General features: G+C 47.9%; 7 protein-coding genes across 9 annotated transcripts; 5 read left to right on the forward strand and 2 right to left on the reverse strand.

Annotated features, from left to right (window-relative positions):
* Window positions 1-56: 56 nt before the first annotated feature.
* Window positions 57-3,854, forward strand: SPPG_05804 (uncharacterized protein). The gene is made up of 3 exons (XM_016754013.1): window positions 57-2,459; window positions 2,515-3,281; window positions 3,357-3,854. Exons 1-3 carry the CDS (start codon window positions 96-98, stop codon window positions 3,379-3,381), a joined length of 3,156 nt encoding a protein of 1,051 aa, XP_016606868.1. The 5' UTR covers window positions 57-95; the 3' UTR covers window positions 3,382-3,854.
* SPPG_05805 (uncharacterized protein) lies at window positions 3,827-5,708 on the reverse strand. Its single transcript, XM_016754014.1, has 2 exons — window positions 4,289-5,708; window positions 3,827-4,225 (listed from the first exon to the last, which is right to left on the reverse strand). The coding sequence occupies exons 1-2, from the start codon at window positions 5,047-5,049 to the stop codon at window positions 3,910-3,912; spliced, it is 1,077 nt and encodes a 358-aa protein (XP_016606869.1). The 5' UTR covers window positions 5,050-5,708; the 3' UTR covers window positions 3,827-3,909.
* SPPG_05806 (uncharacterized protein) lies at window positions 5,345-7,813 on the forward strand. Its single transcript, XM_016754015.1, has 3 exons — window positions 5,345-6,476; window positions 6,603-7,408; window positions 7,479-7,813. Exons 1-3 carry the CDS (start codon window positions 5,471-5,473, stop codon window positions 7,497-7,499), a joined length of 1,833 nt encoding a protein of 610 aa, XP_016606870.1. The 5' UTR covers window positions 5,345-5,470; the 3' UTR covers window positions 7,500-7,813.
* Window positions 7,814-8,541: 728 nt separating this feature from the next.
* On the reverse strand, window positions 8,542-11,991 carry SPPG_05807 (pentatricopeptide repeat domain-containing protein). The gene has a single exon (XM_016754016.1). It carries the CDS (start codon window positions 11,965-11,967, stop codon window positions 8,734-8,736), a length of 3,234 nt encoding a protein of 1,077 aa, XP_016606871.1. The 5' UTR covers window positions 11,968-11,991; the 3' UTR covers window positions 8,542-8,733.
* Window positions 11,992-12,103: 112 nt separating this feature from the next.
* SPPG_05808 (uncharacterized protein) lies at window positions 12,104-13,621 on the forward strand. The gene has a single exon (XM_016754017.1). The coding sequence runs from the start codon at window positions 12,342-12,344 to the stop codon at window positions 13,377-13,379; it is 1,038 nt and encodes a 345-aa protein (XP_016606872.1). The 5' UTR covers window positions 12,104-12,341; the 3' UTR covers window positions 13,380-13,621.
* A 412-nt stretch (window positions 13,622-14,033) lies between these two features.
* Window positions 14,034-14,814, forward strand: SPPG_05809. Of its 2 annotated transcripts, none has more exons than XM_016754019.1 (2): window positions 14,034-14,223; window positions 14,289-14,814. In XM_016754019.1, the coding sequence occupies exons 1-2, from the start codon at window positions 14,134-14,136 to the stop codon at window positions 14,676-14,678; spliced, it is 480 nt and encodes a 159-aa protein (XP_016606874.1). In that variant the 5' UTR covers window positions 14,034-14,133; the 3' UTR covers window positions 14,679-14,814. The 2 variants fall into 2 exon arrangements, with proteins under 2 accessions (XP_016606874.1, XP_016606873.1); XM_016754018.1 differs by having other exon boundaries at window positions 14,034-14,209.
* A 417-nt stretch (window positions 14,815-15,231) lies between these two features.
* Window positions 15,232-20,540, forward strand: SPPG_05810 (the record flags this gene model as incomplete). Of its 2 annotated transcripts, XM_016754021.1 has the most annotated exons (8): window positions 15,288-15,578; window positions 15,946-16,293; window positions 16,468-16,756; window positions 16,830-17,090; window positions 17,151-18,449; window positions 18,512-18,866; window positions 18,929-19,295; window positions 19,363-19,857. In XM_016754021.1, 8 exons carry the CDS (start codon window positions 15,288-15,290, stop codon window positions 19,855-19,857), a joined length of 3,705 nt encoding a protein of 1,234 aa, XP_016606876.1. The 2 variants fall into 2 exon arrangements, with proteins under 2 accessions (XP_016606875.1, XP_016606876.1); XM_016754020.1 differs by having other exon boundaries at window positions 15,232-16,293; window positions 19,363-20,540.
* Window positions 20,541-21,813: the final 1,273 nt, after the last annotated feature.

Consider the following 21,813-nt stretch of genomic DNA (forward strand, 5'->3'; position numbering starts at 1 on the left):
TCCAACCCTTTCAAACCAACGGTCAGGAGCACTTCAGCCTGCCTGCTTACAGGAAAGCGCAAGTGAGCTCCGGTCTGCTGATTTCCGCACAAGACATGACAATTTCGGAAGGCCTGGACTCTAAATCGCCAACAGGTTCATCGCCCTCGAAATCAGCACCGAACAAGGTCGCCTTGGGGGATCTTCCCGCCTTTCTGACAGCTCGTACTGCGCCGGATGCACCTATACCAGCACCGCCAAGACGAGACTCTATTACCTCCCTTCCAAAGCCCGTTGTGGACTATTCCCAATTCATGGAGCAATTGAAAGCGAATCCACATGCACGAGTTGTCTCCTATGAGCATACAGCGTCGCTAGACACGTTAGGACCACCAGGACAGCTAGTGGAGGGCGGTATGGTTGGACCTGGTAATGCGTCAGAACGATCTATGGCGTTGGCGAATACTGAAAATGATACCATTGGAGGAACACGATCGGTACGCTTTGCTTCGTCGGGAGACCCTAAAAGAACTGTTGCGGCAACTTTAGAGGAGTCTTTATCAGGGACGTTGGCACACGAAGTACAGATCTCCCACCCAGAACCACAATCAATTCTTAAAAGCGCCACGGTACCATCTCCAGTGGACTTACATGCTCTCACAAATTCATACTCATACAGTGACAGCGGGAGCGAGGGTCTGTCAGACTACGACGATGACACCGAGGAGGGTTCTGTTTCAGACGAATATGGCAGTGAGCCTGAGTCAGATCGGGAAGGTCATTCATTGCAAGAGCGCACCAGCGGTGGGATTGCGACACGAGGAGGACGGTCGCAAGGTCGAGTTTCTAGACACAGGGGTGAAACGGTTGAATCAGAAGATGAGAGCGTCCTAATATCAGGAGGTGAATCGGCCGATGATCAGTCGCCCGCTCAGTTGTCAGAACCGGTACTTCAAGAGAACGAATCAAAAGCACAACTAGAAGATGTTACAGTAGACGACTATGAGGACATGGACGGGCTCCTGGTGACGTTGGATCGCTTTATTCGAAAGAATCGATACTCGCGTAGCATGAATTCAGTGGCTTTGTCCCCCTCGTTGGCGGCGTTGCAAAGCATCAAAACCAAAGGCGCGCCTTCATGGGCTGTTGAGGCGAACGAAAGAGAAGTTTCCAAAATCCAACCATTGAAGGGGCTGCAGAGAATCAAGAGCATCAAAGAGGAGACGATGTCAGAACAGGTCACTCTCCCTGTGACGGATGACAAGAGGAATATGATAATGGCGAAGCTCACCGAAGCGAATGTGAAAAAGATTACAACTCGCATTTATATCGAGGACGCTCGATCCTTTAAAACGCTGCTCCTGACATCCCTGATGTCTGCCGATCAAATTGTTCATGATGTGGTTACAAAGTTTCATCTGGAAAAGTCACCCAACTGGACGTTGTTTGAACTTTGTAATGACCTTGGCATTGAACGCCCGCTGCGAGATTGGGAAATCGTTACGGACGTTATATCTGCTTGGGATGCTGGGACATCAATCAACGCAATCGTCATGAAAAAGTACGGGTACAGGGACACTGTTTCTCCTAAAGCCGTAGCGGGAAAATATCCACGAGTTCAAGGGTGGATGCATATGGAAGTGAAGCCTGGCAAATGGCAACGCAAGTTCTTTGTACTACGCGAAGCCAGTATCTACTATTACAAAGATGCCAACCAGTCGGGTTCGGAATCCCTTTTTTGTGGACTTGGCAATTACGATGTATATACTCTATCGCAACGCCGAAAGAAGACGCCAACACAATTCTGTTTCGCCCTTCGATCAACTAACAGCATATCTTACTTTGAAAACAAAAAGGATTATGTCCGATATTTGTGTGTCGAAAAGCAGGAGCGACTGTATGATTGGGTTCTAGCCATCCGATTGGCTAGGAGTGAGAAGACATTTGCTGACTTCCCGGAACTTTTCGAGGATTACGATGAAATTTCTGCCAAAGCGTGGCGGCGGAGACAGGGCGATTCTCTAGGGAAAAGTGCACGGGAGAGGATAGATCCGAAGCAAGTAGAGGGTGCGGAAGGTGGCTCACAAGGGGACTTGGGCCAGGATCACACGCGGCTTGCTCGACGTGCAGCATCCCCTGAGCCACTACTACAATTTGGCACCGTGAACAATAATATTAGTCACCCGGAAGTTCGCAGGTCAGCCGAACCAGATGCTGGTCGGTCCTCAACCCGCCGCAAATCCCACCGCCGCAGAGCATCGTCGGAGAACGACGATGATGAACCTTTACTTGTTCGACAGATGCGTCAAAAGACCGCATTAATAGCTGAGGATGGGGAGCGTGACGGTGGGCTCGTCTCACGACGGGCGACACGACCTAGTCGAAAGGTGACTGACAGGGAAGATGTTACCTCTCAGTCGGAGAGAGAAGTTGATGTGGCACGACGAAAAACTAGATCAACGCGACGAGTGCCAGATGACGTAAGTGACGCAGCCCGTTAGTCGGCATATGCTGCATAATCTAATTTTCACATAGTCGCCCTCTGAGCGCGAGTCAGATGTTGGCCTCATGAGACGACCGACCACGACTCGATCAAGCAACTACCGTAGTACAGACGATGTAGTTGCAAAGAGACGTTCACCCCCATCGCCGCCGAAACCTCTCCTGTCTTTCGCGGCAGACGACAAGGAACGTGATAAGGATCGGGATACAGATCGAGAAAGGGAGCGAGAACTTGAATGGAAACGGGAAAAGGTGCGTGATCGCGAACACAAGCGAGAGAGATCACGAAGAGGAGACAGACCGGGTGGAAGTGTCCGAGAGCGTAACCGCGAACGTGACAAGGACAGAGAAAAGGACAGGGAATTGGACCGAAATAAAGATGAACGAAACCCTGACCGAGATCACCGTGATCGCAACGATGAAGGTAACCGATCGTCTGGACACCGGTCCAGATATGGGAGTGGAACGGCCATCGGAGGTGGATCCACCAGTACGTTGGTACAACAGATATCCGATTCTCAACGATCAGAGGCTATCGCTTCTCCTCGTGATTCCGTAAGACGCCGTAGCGATCACAGGGATGATCGAGTTCAAAGGTCCTCAACCACGCGTCATCGGCACCGAGAGAAGAGCAGCACGCATTCCTCTCGACGCGCCGACGAAGACGGCGTTTTGGTGACTCGTTCGAAAACCATGAAGAGCGCCAAGCCGCTCATTGACATATCGGACAGTCCCAATTGTCGAAAGTGTGGTTGCAGCGAGTATAAACCTGGTGGAAGGGGTGGAGGGTGCACAAATTGGTAAGTAATTGGAATGTCTGTATTCTAAATCATTTGGAGTTTAACCAAACTGATTGCGCTTTCTCGTTGCTTTAGCTATCATGTACACAACATTTTCTGACATGAACAATTCGGGGCATTCAGCGGATATATGTACAAAGATATTCTTTTTAATTCAAATGAACAAGCGAGATAGCGGGCTGCGACTACGGTGAATTAATTTTAATAATAAAGTAATTGAGCGAATTCCGCTTTCATTCATTGGGGAATCATTGTTAACAATTCATCAACGTATGTGGGTGTTCTATGTCGCAGTACGCCTGTCCGATGGTCTCGCATCACATTGGCAGGTGCAACTTTTAAAGATGCTTTGAGGGCATTGAATACGCATTCCTGTAAACAGCCCGTGAATTGGCACCCTGCTACTGGAATCTCCCTTTTGATCAAGTCCACATATCTGTAGTTGGGCATTTGGGTCGTCCATGTGTACTGTCAACCCCTTGACGATTGCAGCCCAATGAAATCATCCAACTTTACCTCTACCAATTATAGATCCTAAGTAGAAATATTGTCGCATATAATGTATTTAAGATATTCATCATTTCACCAACTAGATACATATCACAACATGCTGAAAATCGGCACAATATCAATACTTTTTGGTTTTGAACAGGACAAACGCCGTTGGAAACTTGTCTTTGATGATGGTCCACGCTTGGTGCGCAATATCCTCGGGTCCAGAAATTGAAAAAACACGAAGTAAATTCACACGTTCCAGGTCGGGCCGCGTACGAAGAAGGAGAGCGATCTCCGGTGCACATTCAAGAACGCACTCGGTTTTGGTATGCGGTTTGATAAACAGACGAAGGCTCACGCGCGGAAAACGTTGCGTTAAGGTAACTAGCTCAGGGTTTTGAGTCGGTATAAAATGGCTTGCAAGGTAGTTCGGAATATAGGTCAAGAATCTAGGAAGATACACAATGGTAAGGGAACAATTACACAAAGCACTACGCAAGTAAGATACTAACCTAACATTGGACACTTTCCGCAAAGGACTATCAACATCCATTGGCGACGGACCGTCGATGGCGGATCCCATACGAGATTCTGCTTCGTTAATCTGATGAAAGGCTTGCGTCATTTGCTGATAGATTTTGGGAACTTCCACTGAAATTGATTCCGTCAACGTGGCGAGTGTGCTCAATCGCTCAGACATGGTGTGCATATTGTTGTTCAACTTGTTACCCGCGGCCTCGATGTTGGCGATCTTGCTAAACGTCGTTGTTTTGAACTTGTTGAAATCCCACAGCACCTGATTGTGTTGCCTCATAACCAGATTTTCCAAATCAGACAACCTGTTTTCGATAACATTCATGAGCAGTACTGTATCGTTGGAATGAACTTGAGTATGCGTAGATTGGACACAAGATTCGATCCGAGCGGTCCGTTCAGTCAGAACTTGAAGTTTGTTGTCATTTTCCTTGATTTTGTCGTAGTTCTGTTGGATCTTACTCAAGATATCATCCAATGACGCAAGTTGGTCGTTGACAGGTTCGAGGCTGTTGATGATGCTGATCGGTTGTTTTCGTTTGAGTTTGCGGATTGGGGACTGGAGGTTTTGAGTTACATCATTTAAAACCGCCCTAAGGTTACCAGTTGGGGGCCTGGCCATCGGATTGTACCGTTTGGAAATGTCGATCAAAGCACTCTTGGTGTACAGTTTGAGGGTGCTTTCCAACGGGAGCAGGTCTTGGAGGTCATTAGGAGGAGTGTGGAACTTTTTAGGCATTACTGGTAGAGAGGACGGTCGTATGAAGATTGAGAAAAGAGGTTTATCGCTAATACGGAGGGACACCTCACCCGCCTGTTTATAACCCTGGGGAACTGCGCTTTTTTTTGCAATCCGGGAATTCTCGGCGGAAGATACCGTATCCTGCGTACGTCATTCTTTTGCACACGCCATGAAGGTCCAATCAATGTCGTCGTTTCCACCTCCTGGCATGCGTTCCCCTTGCGCAAGTTAAGATTATGTAAACGCGTCCCATGGTCGAGTCATTTGTTTATCTTCATTTTCCCACGGTCGTAGACAAGCGAGATCGGGCAAAACATTGATTACTTTGGACGCATCCTCCATTTCACGACTTGACAGGCAATGATAGACATATCTCTCCCATACAAATAGAACAATATCCTGTTTGGGTGAACTCAAAATGCCATCAGCTTGGGATCGTTGCAATGCTCAGAATGACATGCTGATGAGTCACTATAGTGACGTCTCATCACCTTCACACTTGGGGTTTAACCTCCTATCGGGGTACTCGTGCTCCTTGCACATTCTTTTCTTTTTGCTTTTGCAATTCTTATTCATGCCCAAACCCAAGTACAGATACACAACGTGCAGCGACAGCAAGGAGGTTATCCACACGACACTTGGAGCTGATGAGATCCTCAACCATCCATTACTCAACAAAGGGACAGCCTTTCCACGCAATGAACGCATCCAGTTGGGATTGCAGCTCCTTCTCCCAGAATCCGTATTTTCTTTGGACGGCAAAGTAAAGCGGGCGTATCGTCAGTTTCGCCAGGAAGATTCAATGCTATTACAAAATACATTCATGAACAGCATGTTGGATCAAAACATGGTCTTATATTATAGGCTCCTGAAGGATCACTTGGAGGAAATGCTCCCCATCGTATATACGCCCACAGAAGCCAAGGCCATTGAAAACTACAGCCGCCTCTTCCGTAGACCGCGTGGAGTGTTCTTGTCGTACCCAGACAGGGACAGAATCAGCGAGTGGATCCAAGAGGTTTTGCCCGAGTATGCACCCGATGGCGTTGACATGATTGTCGTCACGGACGGGGAAATGATTCTCGGCATTGGAGATCAGGGAGTCGGCGGCATATGGATTTCCATAGCAAAGCTGTCTCTGTACACTGCTTTTGGAGGAATTCACCCCGCGCGGGTTCTGCCTGTAGTTCTCGATGTCGGAACAAATAACGAAAAGCTACGCAACGATCCCTTGTACACTGGGTGGAATCATGAGCGCATACGCGGGAAGGACTATTACGACTTTGTGGACAGATTTGTCAAGGCGAAACAGGAATTCATGCCTAATGCCGTGCTCCATTGGGAAGATTTTGGAAAGGAGAATGCTCGTGTGTTGTTGAACACGTATCGCGATGCCTTTTGTACGTACAATGATGACATGCAAGGTGAGCCCCATCGAGATTGATGAGATATGACAAGAGCCAGAATGGAGGTGGACAGGAAAGGGTGTCTATGGGATCTACAGGATGTCCAACAGTATTGACACATCCTGCACACCTTTGGGCGTCTAGGAACGGCTGTCATTGTTCTCGCAAGCCTTCTCGCCGCTCTGAAACAAACCCAAACGACCTTCTCTTCCCACCGCATCGTCATCTTCGGTGCCGGAACAGCTGGCACGGGCATCGCAGATCTTATCGCCGCCTATGACCGCCAAGCCCATGACCACATCTACCTGGTCGACAAGGACGGGCTTATCACCGTAAACTCAAACCCTACACTCACCCAACGCCCATACGCCAAAAACACAGGTCCCAAAACCTTTGAAGAAACAATGCGCACTGTCCGTCCTACCATCCTCATTGGCGTATCAACTTCCACAGGGGCGTTCACAAAGGATTTGGTTCAACATATGCCCGGCCCACACCCCATCATCTTCCCCCTCTCAAACCCCACGTCCCTTGCCGAAGCCGACCCCGCGGACCTCTTTTCTTACACAAACGGCACATGCGTTGTCGCAACGGGCGGTCCATCCCCGCCTGTGTCCTACGACGAAAGAACCTACCGCATCGCAGAAGCCAACAACGCCTTTGCGTACCCCGGCATTGGACTCGGTTGTATCGTCTCCGGTGCAACGCGGTTGTCCGATGCCATGCTCATTGCTGCTGCCAAGGCGATTGCAGAACATGCCCCTGAGCGTAGGGAGGATGGGTTACTACCTGGCATTGACGAGTCGCGGGCAGTGTCGATGAGGGTTGCGTGCGCTGTTGCAGAAGAGGCGAGACGGGACGGTGTTGCAAGGAAGCTGGATGAAAAGAATCATGTTGAAGAGATGGTACGGAAAGCCATGTGGGAACCAGAGTATGTGCCCATTGTGAAGGTATGCTTTCTTTTTGCACCTGTTTCGGGCAAGTATGTGTGTGCTGAGTGAGTTATACGATTCTTGTTAGGTGCCTGCCCTCGATGATTAAGTGGAGGTTAAGAATGGTCAATTGCATTGACGCTTGATTACCGTTTTGCCGACTGGAACAAGAGATGAAAGCATGTGGCACAACCTTAGTATGGGTGTATCTAGTTTGGCCTTATGGGTATGGTCTATTGGCACAACCTTTTTTGAAGAAATAACACTTGTTCACTTGTAGCTGCCGTACTTGCCTCTGTTGCCTCTCCTCCTTGAACTAATTTTATCTGCTATCATATACTTCGGACTAATGCCCTCAGCCTAAAAATACGCGCGAGATGACATTTCTTTTATCCACCTCCACATTGACTCTTTCAGGTCTAAAATCCATTGTCCGCATTCCGCCCTGGGCAAGGACACGGTTGGGTTTTGGGAGGTCGTCCAATGTCACGACCTGAAATTGGTGTCAATGCGTAACAACACATGTGTGTTTCACAGAAGAGCACAGGGAAAACTACCTGTTGTTGTGGAATGCCTGAAGCGAGTACCGCTTCAACTGTATTGGGGGGTTGGACGAGGTGCTTTCCTACAAAGTGCTGATATTCGGCCGAGGCAGACATTGAGGTGTCAATCTGTGAAATGTCTAAAGGGCACGCTTGTATTGCCGCCCATTAAATTGAGGTCATTGGCTGATGACTCAGACGCATTGTGGCTTTTTGTCAGTGTTCAAATGCGCTGTCAAGTATCATGAAATATACGGCAATTGAAATCAAGGAATGGAAGATAAATCAGTGAGCATTGTGGGAGGGGGTTTGGTTGAGTTACATGCCAGAGATTGGCCTTTTCCTGGGTAATAGCTAAATTATTCACGAACTGATGCGATAAATTGCCTGTTTCTTTTCAATGGCCAACTAGTGTGAATGCTGCCCACTTGCTTCTATCACGTACAGTCATCTAATATATTAAAGAGATTGTCCTAAACTTGTTTCTTTGGAGATTGAGAGGACGGGCGCCTCTGATTGGGGAATATCAGTCTGCTGCGAAACGACTTAGACATGGCAAGACTGGTTAATAACCCGCAACTAGTCGCCCTGGGAATCTATGCGTTATTGGCTAAAAGTACAAGAATTTATGCATGATAAAACTGAATTTCAGCACTATAAAAGATCCAAGAGTTTGTTCGATTTGACCCCAGTGAGGTACTTTTATATTATCAACAGTGCATAAATAAGGTTCATGGTTCCATCCACCCTATCCATCACATATCGAGCCCGTAGTGTCGCTTGTGTGTGATCTTCTGCCTCTTACCCTACCGCTTGTTGAACCTTCGCTGAAAGCTCTCTTCCAGTGTTTTCAATGTCATTTACTGAAGGTGTCCCCGCGCCAGAGTCTTCGATTTCTTCGGTAGCAAGATCAAGTAGTTCATTGTCGGACATAATGGCTGATTCGTGATCCTTTCCGATATCAGATGTAACTCGCACACCATGGTCCGACGTATCATCCTCAGGTCGTAGGGTATCTGGATGCGCTGCTCCATCCTGCTGTTCATCGAGATTGGAGGTTTTATTCTCTACTGGATGTGTCTTCTCGTCCAAACCCACATTTATCCACGCACGTAACCGACTATGACGCCGTTCAGTTGGTTTTGTGACCCGTTCTCTCGTGCGTGTCCGTCCATCCCGAGAATGTCCGGATGTGGCCGCATGCCGATCGTCCTGAGGTTGTTCCTTTTGCTGTCCTTCACTTTGCTTTACTCCGGCTTTCAACATCAAAGTATATGTGAAAATATCTGCCTTGGCCCCCGCCTTTTCCATTTCCTTCCAAACCGCAAAGGCAGCATCTCGGTCCCCTATCGTCACGTATCCAGACATTAAGGCATTCCACAGTCGTGTATCGGGTTGGATGCCCACGTCGATGCACTTGTCAAACCATTGTCGTGCGCTTCCCACATCTCCCTTGTATCCAAAAGCACGTACCAACATGTCAAACGTTCGGATATCGGGTGTCATCTGCTTAACTTCTGTTGCGAATTCATACTCCTTTACGGCATCCGAGGCGCTCCCCTGTTTCCAATAAGCTTCGATGAAAGCATTATGCGATTGGAATGTGGGTGTGAGGTGACCAAGGGAGAGCAGATGACGCTGAATACTTCGGGCACGGTCGAAATCGGAACGGCGCGCATGGAGATTGATCATTGGAATGTATGTGCGTTCATCAGGTTCCAGACCCGCAGAAAGCATTTCCCGGTATCGGTCGCTAGCTCCGATAGCATCCAATCGATTCGACTCAAGTTTAATTAGGATATTAAACGTAATCCGATCTGGTTGTAGGCCGCGATCAATCATTTCCGCGTAAATCCTCATGGCACCTTCTCGATCTTGGTTTCGGGCTAAAGCATTGATCATAATGTTGAACGTCTCCACAGAGATCTTAATCTTCTTACTAACGAATGATCGAAAGACTTCCTCAGCAGTTTCAATATTGCCTACATGACCGTATCCATTGATCAGGGTGTTGTATGTAATTTCCGTGGCTGGGAAACCAGATCGTTGCATTTCTTCAACGATTTTATGAGCTCCACTCATATCGCGCGACTGGCAGTAAGCGTGTAGGAGGATGTGCCAAATATAATAATTAGGCTTCCATCCGGCATTCACCATATCCTCTAGATACGTGCGCACTTTGACGAGGTTTCCCTTCTGCGCATGCGCTGCCATAACGGTCCCATAAAGAATAATGTCGGGTTCTATCTCACTCTGACGTAAATGGGCAAAAACTTCGTCTACTGCCGATATGTCGTTCGCCGCACTACACGCGGATATCGCAATAGTGTAAGTCGCCACATCGGGGTATAGGCCTCTCTTGAGCATTTCGTCAAATAATTGCTTGACACGAGGTAACTCTTTTCGATTGAGGTAAGCGGTCATGAAAATATTGTATAACATCACTCCTGGCTTGAAGCCTGCAGCAATCATATCCTCATACACCTCCATTGCCTCCCCCATCGCATTCTTTTCCTCGTCGCCTGCCTTTTGGTCTCCACTGACCGGGTATGTAGTACGCTCTCGTGAGTCTTGTTGCAGGAAATCCCTCTTAACTCGCCCACCTCCCAATAATGCGAATATTATGGTTTCGTATGTCACTCTTGAGGGACGTACATTTGCCGCAATCATGTTGCGAAAGGTTCTAATGACCGCAGATCGGTCGCCGCACTTGCTATACCCAAAGATTAGCATCGTCCAAGTTATAAAGTTCGGGGGTAACACTTTCTCCTCCATCTCCTTCACACACTGCAAGGCGCGGCGAATGTCGCCCGCCTGGATATAACCATGGATAATAGCATTGAAGGTGCTGACTGTAGCCGCAAAAGGAAAAGACTCTGACTCTTTCGTCGAACGCACTTGTGCTTTGCCTTCCACATGTTCCGCCAACCACGTCCTAGCAGCATCCACACCATATTCCACGATCCGCGCACGAAGAAGGATATTATATGTTTCAGTCCGTGGAGTAATCCCATTTTCTATCGCTCCTTGCAAAATCTTCGTACAGATGTCTGAGGCACCAGCTTCACCAATATGTGCAGACATTAATGCCTCATAACCACGAAGAGATGCCGGACGTCCGCATTCTTGCAGTGTATTCATAACAAGCATAACTCGATTTACTCGTTCTTCACAAGGCACGCGCGACCGTTTCACTATTTCAAAGAGGACCGTGAAATCATGGTTTCGCAACGCCTTGAGCTCGTGTGGTATGGTTTCAGCCAGGTTCTTGAACGCTTTCCAAACACGAGAGGTCAAGTAGTGTGCGTCAGGCGTGATACATCCATCATCTGCTTTGATTTGTAGCTCCAGTTCAGACAAGAGTCGCAATAGTTCTGCCACAGTGGCCGGGGGGTTGCATTCCTTTTGAATCGGTTCGCCTGATGTGCCATCGTCCAACTGGTCAGACAACAGGATACGCTCTGCATCTACACCTTGTTCCAAAGCAGACTCAAGTTGCTCAATCGGATCAGCCGAAGATTTCATGGCTGAAGTGAAGTGGATGGCGCGGCCTTGGGCGGGTTGGTTAAGATGTCCCCGGCGGTGGTGATGAACGTGAAGACGATTGAGAACTTCCTTATAATGGGTGAGGGAGGTATTTACTGGGAATCTTCTAGATGGGATGTTTCCTCGAAGCCGTCTAGCTCCGCAATCTGCAATATCGCTTTCGGTCGTAGCTATCTGGTCACGAGTTCTTGGAGATCCTGTGAACTTGGCTGAAGGTTCCGGCATTGCAGCTCGCAAAGACGGATGTTCAAGTGGACGTAACGTCCACTGCCCTGTTCCTTTTCCTTGAAATTGCTTACCCGTTGAAGCGCAACGGCGTCTTGGTTGGTGCCTGTGGTGTGGTGCGGTAGACGACTCCATGAACCAATCCAGAAACGACTTCCATGGATCGCCAGAGTGGCCATTGGAAGCGGAAGCAAGGGTGCGAGATGTCTGCCGTCCTGCATGACAGCATGGTTTTGCACGAACTGGGGTGCGTCCCCAGAGCATCGCTATACTGGCATCAAGTAACCCTTGTAGCAAAACCCTGATCTGGTCGCTGCTGCCCGACAATAAAACACGTGATATTAATCTGCGTCACAGCCAAGGCGTCGCTATGCGCGGTGTCCAAGTACCAGGCTTGATCGCCGAGCTTTCATTGCCCTCGATTCCGTCCTATTTTTAGATTTTTATGCTTATGTTTAGATTATGCTTTGCTGTCTCCCATTGTCTTGTAGCTCTGGTGTGTGATGAGATGTTTAGAGTTGTTTTGCTGTGGGGCAATGCCCCATAGATAATGCAGGAGACATTAAAAGGAGGAATCAGACAGTCGAGCGAGAACTTCATAAGCACCTCCGTTTGCTACATTCTATTATACACTCATCATGGCTGCCGAACTGCCCGACAATGTACCACCTCCGCCACGCAGTCTAGAGATTATCATGGTGTGCATATCGGCGGTCGCGGTGCTGGTTGCAACCTGGAACCTCTTTCTGCCTTTGCAACCTTTCCTACGTCGAACGCAAACCACGAAAACCTACTTTGATTATGTATATTTATTTTGTATTGTGGGAATATGGCTCTATTCCCTGTTCACCGTGGCTGTTTGTTTTATGATGGATGAGGAGGGAATGCGCACGCATTGGATTGTTATGGTGTTTTACGATTGGTCATGGTACCTTTCATCAGTGTTCTATATCTGGTTTATCCTACGAAGATTCCAACTGGTGTGGGCGGCAATCCAGAGAGTGGAAACGTCCTTGACTGCACAGAAATGGTGGATCAGGAATATGGAATGGCTTCCTGTGGGTATATGGTTTTGCACAGGGTTCCTCGTTGCAACATCGAACACTATTGCGGCTTTCTTTGCCCCACACGTACCGAACTGGTTGGCAACCTACAGGGACTCTAAAGGCGTTGTCTTGTCCTTCAGTTGGCATTCTTGTGCTCAGGCGATCGATTTGGGTGTGTCCATCTACTTGTTCCGAACACTGAACAAGGTAGCCGGAGGAATCAAGCAAGACATTCGGGGCAGAATTCCTAAGACGGATGCTGATCTTGAAATTAGTATGGGCACCTCCGCTAGCATGGGGCCATCTACAACACTAGACTCTACGAGAAAGCAGTTCAGTCAGACGCCTTCCAAGGAGCCATTGGCGCCCTCAAAGGGATCATCCCAAGAAGTGCTTGCCTTATTACGGACGACTGGCAAGGGCATGTTCATTGCGGCCTTTCTCAGTCTGGGCGGATCATTAGTACACATATTAACCGAATTTCTCCTTAACGACCCAAACAACATCTATTCGTATCCGTATCGAATTATAAGGCACTTTACGTGGACAGTCCCCGTATATCACGCCACGTTCTCGTGGATGTACATTCGAGCAGTGCGCGAGTTGATGTCAAAGATACAACGACGATAGTTTTAAATAGTGAGGAATAGAACGATAGATGTATGGGTCGCTTTCTGGATTTCTTAAGAAATTTTTCCCTCGTCGCCCCAGTTCTATCGCCAGCATTGTGAGTTTCAAGAGGCGGCAATGGGTTGTGTATAGGCAATACAGCATACGCACGGAATCGTTAATAGGACCTGGCTGCATCAAATCCGCATTCGCATTAGCAAGAAGAATACATTAAATGTTTGGCTTGGTCTACACATGAGGCCCAAAACGAGTATCTATGACTGTGCATGTTAACAAGACGCCGGGTCAATGCTTCCTTAGTTCATTGCTTCAGATAAGTTCCCTCCTTTTACCGATTAGGCCTAACCCTACTCGCAGTCTAAACAATGCGAGCTGCTTATTGGAGAAATATTGGAATTCCTGCAAGATTATTGCGTGGAACATCCATGTCATTTTATGGGATGAAACTCTCAAGCAAAGGAAACTTAAACTCTGTTGAGGGAAGGGTTTTGAATTTCCTCACTTCAATTGAATGCAACCGGATTTAGTGTTCAATTGAATTGCATGGAATTAATCAGGTGTGCGAAGCAATAACCGCAATAAGCGTGATTCGAATATCTCAACTGGTTAAATTCAAGTAATGAGGTCATCCTCGTGAAACAGATGAACAGATGATACACTTTGCCCTTCTACTAAAAAAAACCTAAATAACCATGTTAAAAGGATTTCATTCAAAGTGCTTCTTTATACGCCAAAATTCAAGGCAACGATCAAGATGGGCTTGATGGATTGGATGCGAACTGCTGCAGGTGGATCCCGGGCCAGAGCCGTCAATGACTGGAAAGCAAACGGTGGGTCAGGCTGGGTAAGTCAAAAGATTATTGAATTGTAGGAGAAGGCTAGCTCATAACCTGGTTCGTTATTCTACAGATAGTGGATCATTCAGATCCTTCTTTCCTTTTCGAAACCTACTTGCCACCATTGGGAACGACGATATTGACGCCCGTCAGTCCCGTTCCGCCACGCTGTCAAAACTACTTTACTCGACAGATCAGCAGCTGTATAACCCAGTATACCGAAGCTGAAGCAGAGGCTTTTGTTATTCGTAGTAACCTGCATGCGACATCTTTTCCCTTTCCACCTTCTCTTGACCAAGCACTGATCGCTGAGCGTAAAGTTGAGAATGCTCTGTATATCTTGGCGGTGGCTAGATCACTTGCCCGCGGAATTGTACCAGAGAATGTCGTAGTGGCGGTGAGAAGGACGGACTTTAAGAGCGGTTTCACGTCCATCCGATGGGAGATTGCCAGTCAGGGCTAGCATGTGAGTTGGCATCTGTAAATAGTCACATTGTAGATATAGCTTCCCTGTATATGCGAAGGCACTTGTATTTTGAGACCTGACAAAAGTAATAGGAATATACTGGTATTTTGAAATCTGACAAAACTCTTCTGGACCCACTACATGGTTCGTTTACGCTTTCTCAAATCGGCAGCACGACATCGTGTGTTCTCGTTTTGGTCGACGAGTGTCCACAGCAGCTTTGGTTGGGTTGGTTGGGCGGTCCCCCCTCAGTGGTGTTCACAGCCTTTGTTGCTGGTACTGAGACAAACGCTGAAAACACAATCAGCTGGATATGCATGACTTTCCATTTGACGCTGTTCAGTCCGTCTCCAACGAGAAACATTTCCATGCGTATGGATTGCATTGCTTCCAGCTTCCTTCTACCCTTCAACCGCTGATCCTTTCTACTTGTCCCACATGCATCTGGCCAAATATCACACTTTGGAAGATTCCGATCAGATTACGTAATAAAGAACAATTTCAAATCCACGGTCGCCCACGGTCTTCAGATTTCGTTTATAACTTTCGGATGAATTCCAAGGACTCTCCTCCAAAACTCGTTTTATTTTGGAGGTTATTGTAGACATGGTGGAGGTGGAAAAGGACGGGCTCGTCGGTCGCATCTCCTACCATCAACTCTATCGGCATGCAGACTATAAGCCCTTGCTGCTTATGGCGTTGGGCTCCCTCTCAGCTGGAGTCGCTGGGTGCACACGACCATTAATGACGCTCATCTTTGCGGGTCTCGTAGATGCATTTACAGAGTATCAGAGAGGTGTCACCCAGAGAGACGTCTTTGAAGGAGTCTTGGAAACACATGTCTTGTACTTTGTCTACCTGGCTGTTGGCATGTTTATCACAAGTTATCTCCAAATGGTATGTATCTACTCTCCTAGCGCTAGCCAAAGATTGACAGAGAAAGGGTTCACAGAGCTCAGAGATAGAGATACAATGGACAAGGAATACCAATGGGTTTATGCGAGCTTGCATTATATAATAGAATTAGAAGGGATAAACTACATATGCAAGGGTACACAGTGCCGACAGTGCGGCATCCAACATCATGACAAGTAATGTATATATTGAGCTATTGGCTTTTGCCAATACATACATGACTTGAATATCTATTTCTCGTTTGTGTCTATGGTAATACCTCTTGAGTGGAATGGATGGAACGTCCCTCAGTGAGGGACTGCATGGCTTTATGGATTGTACTCTTTACTCACCCGATTTTCGCACTTAGTTATGCTGGGATCTTTCTTCCAACCGCCAAACAAATCTCATCCGCACGCTATACCTCACCGCCATCCTCCGCCAATCCCGCTCCTTTTTCGATACCCATAATGCAGGCGAACTCTCATCCCGCCTCACCTCTGATATGGACCTTATCCAGAACGGGATCGGGGAAAAAGTCGGCATGTTTGTGCAGGCTTTCTGTACATTGATTGCGGCTCTCGTGATTGCTTTTGTGCAGAGTTGGAGGGTTACCTTGGTCCTGTGTGGATTGTTTCCCTTAATGGGGGCATGTAATGTTATATGTAATCGGATGGCTGCGAGGTATGGTATTGGAGCCCTGAAAGCGTATGCGGAGGTGAGTACACATAGCATAGTGCGTCTCGCAATCGTGAGACAAGAAAACTTTCGGAGGGATAGCGAGCGTTGTTAGTGTGGCGAGAGTTTTAGGTGGAGCGAATGAGAGGGAGGGATGAGTGAGAGGGACATGCGGTATGGACACTGTCGCTCACCAACGCATCCATTCCAATAGGCAAATAACGTTGTGGAAGAAGCGTTATCATCCATTCGCACTGTCATGTCCCTTGGCGCAGAACAGCGCGCCGTGGGCGACTTTACAGAACGTCTCGAAACGGCTGAGCACCTTGGCTCTCGCAAAGCAAAAGCACAAGGCCTAGGCACAGGAGGTGTCCAACTGTGCATGTACCTTGCCTACTCTATTGCCTTTTTTTACGGGAGTTTTTTGATTGTTGGTGGAGAGCTCACACCAGGTCGCCTTGTTGCGGTGTACTTTGCCTTGGTGATTGGAACTATGAGAATGAGTGCGTGTGGGGCCTAGCATAGTGGTCTTGTCAGCGCCCCTATACAGCGACTTACAGTGTTTATTTCAAACAGGCAGCATTGCACCCGAAATTGCGGCATTCGGCAATGCATGTTCTGCCGCATACGCCATCTTCCACTTGATTGATCGCGAACCCGATATTGCCAGACCGCGCGATCCGACAGCAGAGCCTCTCCGACCGGGTACCATCGTCGGGCGTCTGTCGTTTGAAGGTGTTCAGTTCAAGTATCCGTCGCGACCTGACGTGGTAGTGCTGGATGACGTCTCGTTTCAAGTAGAGCCGGGCAAGACGGTGGCCCTTGTTGGCCAGAGTGGTAAGTGAAGCTATGTATCCCATTTTTCCGAAATAACAGTACCGTAACATTCATGTATAGGAAGTGGAAAGTCGACCATTGTTGCGCTCCTCGAGCGATGGTATGAACCTTTAGCCGGCAAAGTATCTGTCGACGGCCATGAGCTCCGAGACCTGGACATGACATGGTGGCGCCAACAGATCGGATTCGTCTCTCAAGAGCCTGTCCTTTTCGACCTTACCATCTCTGAAAACGTTGCCCTGGGGGCTCCAGCCGACACAACACCCAGCGAGGAGGATATTATCCAAGCATGCAAAATGGCCAACGCACACACATTCATCGAAAAGCTCCCGGATGGGTACAATACCCTTGTAGGCGAACGTGGGGCCCTCCTGAGCGGTGGGCAAAAACAGCGCATTGCAATAGCGCGGGCCTTGATCCGCAACCCAAAGATCCTCCTCCTAGATGAAGCCACAAGCGCTCTAGACAGTACAAGTGAAAAGCTCGTCCAAGACGCGCTCGAACGCGCCTCTATTGGGAGAACGACAGTGGTTGTCGCGCATCGGCTGAGTACCATTCGAAATGCCGATACCATTATCGTCATGAACAAGGGTCACATTATCGAGGAAGGCAATCATCGAATGCTCGTGGAGCGGAATGGGGTGTATAAGCGGTTGGTGGATATGCAGCAAGTAGCGATGGATGCGCAAGAGGACGACGACAAAAAAGTCCCGGTCGACTATCCTAACATTGAAAGTGACGATCAGGTCGAATCAGAACCCACCCGAAATGACGAACCCGACCTTGAAAAGGGTTCTATAGCCATTTCAGAAGTGTCACCCCACACCAAGGCTTTTTACAGCCGTATCCTCGCCCTACACCGTCCCGAGCTCTCACTGGTGACCGCCGGAGTCATTTGTGCCATTCTAGGAGGCGCCATCTTCCCGACATACGCCGTTCTCTACGGCTATATTTTACAAGTCTTTACCCTCACCGACTTGTCCGAAATGCGTCGACAAGCCAACCACTGGGCAGCCGGGTTCTTGGTTATTGCCGTGGTAGCTGGCATCGCCAACTATGGCGTGCACGCACTCTTTGGATGTACTGGCGAACGTGTTACCTCTCGTCTACGCTCCATGACATTTGCTGCGATGCTCAAACAAGAGCCAGGATGGTTTGATCGAGAGGAAAATCGGACAGGAGTGCTTGTGAGTCGTATCGCATCTGACACGGCCCGGGTTAATGTCCTTGTCGGCTCGGTCATGGGGACTTTGGTGCAGTTGTTTGTGAATATCTTTGGAGGGCTGGTTGTTGCTTTTGTGACAAGCTGGAAGGTCACAGTCGTGACGATGACCTGTATTCCGTTATTGATCTTTGCTGGTGTGTTACTTTTCTTTTGTGCTGAAAGTTCATTGTCACTCATATTTTTGTTATTCCATTAGGCATGATGCAAATGGCGTCTTTGAAAGGCTTTGGCACAAAGACCAAAAAAGCCCACCAAAAGGCCGCCCATGTCGCCATCCAAGCCATGCAACACCACGGCACGGTTCAATCCCTTGGTCGCGAAACCACATTTTTGGACAAATACAATGACGCTCTTGCGGAACCGATTGCTGCTGCCCATCGACAGGCATATGTCACAGGGTTGGGGTATGCGGCTTCGAATGGGTTAGGGTTTTTGGCGAATGCTTTGGCATTTTGGTACGGGGGGACATTGTTTGCGAAGCGGGAGATTGATATGCGACAAATGTTTACAGTGATGATTGCTACCGTTTTTGGATCCATGGCGAGTGGACGGTAACTCTCTCCTTTCTCCGAGTGCACATCCCCCGGCTTGACACTCACTTTCCACTTTTTAGTGCGAGCGGCTTTGCACCTGATATTGCGAAAGCTAAACACTCTGCGCGAGACCTTTTCTCCGTCCTAGACCGCCACCCGCGCATTGACGCTTCTCTCCCCGGCACATCCCCCACCTCGCTGCCATCTTATCACATCTCCTTGCGCAATGTTTGGTTCGCCTACCCAACACGCCCAACTCAAATGGTCCTGCGAGGCCTAGATCTGGACATTGAACCTGGAACGACGGTGGCGCTTGTAGGTGGGAGTGGGAGTGGAAAGAGTACAATTGTTGGACTACTTGAACGGTTCTACGATCCCCTTCACGGCGATATTTTGGTTGATGGGCACCCGCTTGCCTCTTTGGATCTCCCGTCCTGGCGCCAACAGGTGCGTAATGCCTTATCTCATTTTCCATTTTCCTCTCATCAGTTTGCTTATTCATGATACTGTTCAGATTGGCTATGTGGGACAAGAACCCATTCTCTTTGACACGTCCATCCGCGACAATATCACGTACGGCTCCGGGCCCGTCTCCGACGAAGTCCTTCTTTCCGCCGCAGAGAAAGCCAACGTCCACGAATTCGTGTCTGCTCTCCCACTTGGGTATGACACGCGCGTTGGAAGCAAAGCAACTCAACTCTCTGGTGGACAGCGCCAACGTATCGCTATTGCGCGTGCATTGATCCGAAACCCCCGTATCCTCCTCTTGGATGAAGCGACCTCTGCTTTGGACTCGCATTCTGAGAAATTGGTTCAAGAAGCTCTGGATCGGGTCATGCATGGTCGGACCGCAATTGTCGTTGCGCACCGTCTGAGTACGATTCAAAATGCTGACAAGATTGTGGTTATGGACTCTGGTGCGGTTGTTGAAGTTGGAACGCATTCGGAATTGGTGGCGTTAGGGGGTGTTTATAAGGAGTTGGTTGGGATGCAGAGTCTGGATGTATAATTTGGTTGGCTTTGTTTGAGTGGAGTGGACGATGATAAATTAATTACGATGATGGACGTAGGTTTGAGAAAAGCTAAGCAATGCATATGCATTCAGGCGTAGAATAACGAGTGTATAGGTAAACGTGCGCTGGATGCGCTTGACATTTTTGAGGTAGGTAATTGGATACCTGGGCCGTTGAGAGACTACAAGTATATAGAATGTGTTTCCGATTTACTGATGAATGAAAGGATACTTGCTTGCAATTTGCTAAATGCACTTATTTCTGGTGCCCGGTATGTGACGCTAGCATCCAGCGCCAATGCAGGCGTAACATGGAAAATGGTGATCCCGATCCACGCACCCGCGAAAGAAAGGAGGACGATGACCCACTGCAACTCATTCAGTCACTTGTGCACATCAATAGCAGCTTGTCTACATATGGCATGCAATGCCTCCTGCATGATGAAACAGACATCAATGTCTCCGAACAAACAAGACCAGCGCTATGTTCATACCCTCGAGTTTGGTAGCTATTAGCCATTACAGACTAGACCTTATGGAAATACATGTTGCTAGTTGCCAACAGCACACATAACAAATGGTTAAAATTGTTAAAATGGGTAAATTGAGAATTTCGGGACAAAAAGATGTTTTGGGTATTCCTACTAAAGAAGATACAATGGAGGGTTCAGCATGCTAGTATAATTACTTGAACTAATTATTAAGTGACCACCTTGCTATGAACAATTATATTTATTCCGTTTCTTTCCTTTATTTACCTTAGGCATCAATGCTGTTTCTTTATCTATTTATTCCTCGATTTTAGTTGCTCCATTTTAGAAATTTATCATTATTGTTTATAGATAAATGAGTGTGCTGGTGATGTGGTAGCTGGTATCGCCAACTATGGCACTCTTTGGATGTATCTTATAATACAATAGAAAACCCGTGATCTGTTGCATGAATAACTGTCACATGACCATGACCTTGCATCGCAAATCGCTGGCCCATTTTCTGTTGCTCTATCTGAATTCCAAAGTACTGTCCCCTTATGGCCATTAACTGAATAGCAATTACCAAGGGCGGTGGTATTTATGCTCCAATCCTGGCTATTTATCAAAAGGATTCCCAGCCTTTCTCCCCATTATTTTTGTCCTGCTGTATTTCAAGATGCCCAATGTGCAAATGGTGATGTTTATTGGCTCTAAGTAGTTGAATCTTGCAGTAGCTTAAAATACAGAGTGAAAATAAAAGGCTTTATATCGGGATATATGCGTAATATAGTATTTATAAAAGTGCTCCCGTAGCCGTATTTGCTCATTATTTCTTGAGTCGTCTATCAAGTGCAGATTAGTTGAGAGTATCACGTGAATCACGTGATGGTCTGCCAATCTATACCCAGTTGGGATGTCCATTCTAGACCACCACATGACTCACGTGATACTCTCTACTAATCTGCACATGTTGTACCTAAGGTACTGTGCCACGTTCCTATTAGTGGGGAATGGATGGATTGTACAATTACCTAAGCGGGATGGGTTGTACAACTACCTTGTACTGTGCCACGTTCCTATTGGTGGAGAGTGGGTGGATTGTACAATTACCTTGTACGGTGCCACGTTCCTATTGGTGGAGAGTGGGTGGGTTGTACAATTACCTTTAACTGTGCCACGTTCCTATTGGTGGAGAGTGGGTGGATTGTACAATTACCTTGTACGGTGCCACGTTCCTATTGGTGGGTGGGTGGATTGTACAAGTACCTAATATAAGTACTGTGCCACGTTTCTATTGGTGGAGAGTAGACACCAATGACACGTCAGACCAGAAGTTCCGCCCATTATAAAAGAGCGCATCCCTCTCGCGTTTCCCCCTTCCTTTATCGCGTTCATTCCAGCTTTCGCTGTTGCCTCTTCACCTGCGCAACACCTGCTTTCGCAACACCTGCTTTCGCAACACCTGCTTTCGCATCACCTG

The sequence above is a fragment of the Spizellomyces punctatus genome (genome assembly GCF_000182565.1).
Source record: "Spizellomyces punctatus DAOM BR117 chromosome Unknown supercont1.10, whole genome shotgun sequence".
NCBI lineage: Eukaryota > Fungi > Chytridiomycota > Chytridiomycetes > Spizellomycetales > Spizellomycetaceae > Spizellomyces > Spizellomyces punctatus.

What these genes read in the sequence shown, in the direction of transcription:
- SPPG_05804 (XM_016754013.1), top strand. Translation starts at nt 96, where the DNA reads ATGACAATTTCGGAAGGCCTGGACTCTAAATCGCCAACAGGTTCATCG. An exon ending in CGCGACGAGTGCCAGATGAC is followed by an intron (nt 2,460 to 2,514) that starts GTAAGTGACGCA and finishes ATTTTCACATAG; the next exon opens with TCGCCCTCTGAGCGCGAGTC. An exon ending in GGTGGAGGGTGCACAAATTG is followed by an intron (nt 3,282 to 3,356) that starts GTAAGTAATTGG and finishes TCGTTGCTTTAG; the next exon opens with CTATCATGTACACAACATTT.
- SPPG_05805 (XM_016754014.1), bottom strand. Translation starts at nt 5,049, where the DNA reads ATGCCTAAAAAGTTCCACACTCCTCCTAATGACCTCCAAGACCTGCTC. An exon ending in CGGAAAGTGTCCAATGTTAG is followed by an intron (nt 4,226 to 4,288) that starts GTTAGTATCTTA and finishes GTATCTTCCTAG; the next exon opens with ATTCTTGACCTATATTCCGA.
- SPPG_05806 (XM_016754015.1), top strand. Translation starts at nt 5,471, where the DNA reads ATGCCATCAGCTTGGGATCGTTGCAATGCTCAGAATGACATGCTGATG. An exon ending in GTACAATGATGACATGCAAG is followed by an intron (nt 6,477 to 6,602) that starts GTGAGCCCCATC and finishes TTGGGCGTCTAG; the next exon opens with GAACGGCTGTCATTGTTCTC. An exon ending in AGTATGTGCCCATTGTGAAG is followed by an intron (nt 7,409 to 7,478) that starts GTATGCTTTCTT and finishes GATTCTTGTTAG; the next exon opens with GTGCCTGCCCTCGATGATTA.
- SPPG_05807 (XM_016754016.1), bottom strand. Translation starts at nt 11,967, where the DNA reads ATGCTCTGGGGACGCACCCCAGTTCGTGCAAAACCATGCTGTCATGCA.
- SPPG_05808 (XM_016754017.1), top strand. Translation starts at nt 12,342, where the DNA reads ATGGCTGCCGAACTGCCCGACAATGTACCACCTCCGCCACGCAGTCTA.
- SPPG_05809 (XM_016754019.1), top strand. Translation starts at nt 14,134, where the DNA reads ATGGGCTTGATGGATTGGATGCGAACTGCTGCAGGTGGATCCCGGGCC. An exon ending in CAAACGGTGGGTCAGGCTGG is followed by an intron (nt 14,224 to 14,288) that starts GTAAGTCAAAAG and finishes GTTATTCTACAG; the next exon opens with ATAGTGGATCATTCAGATCC.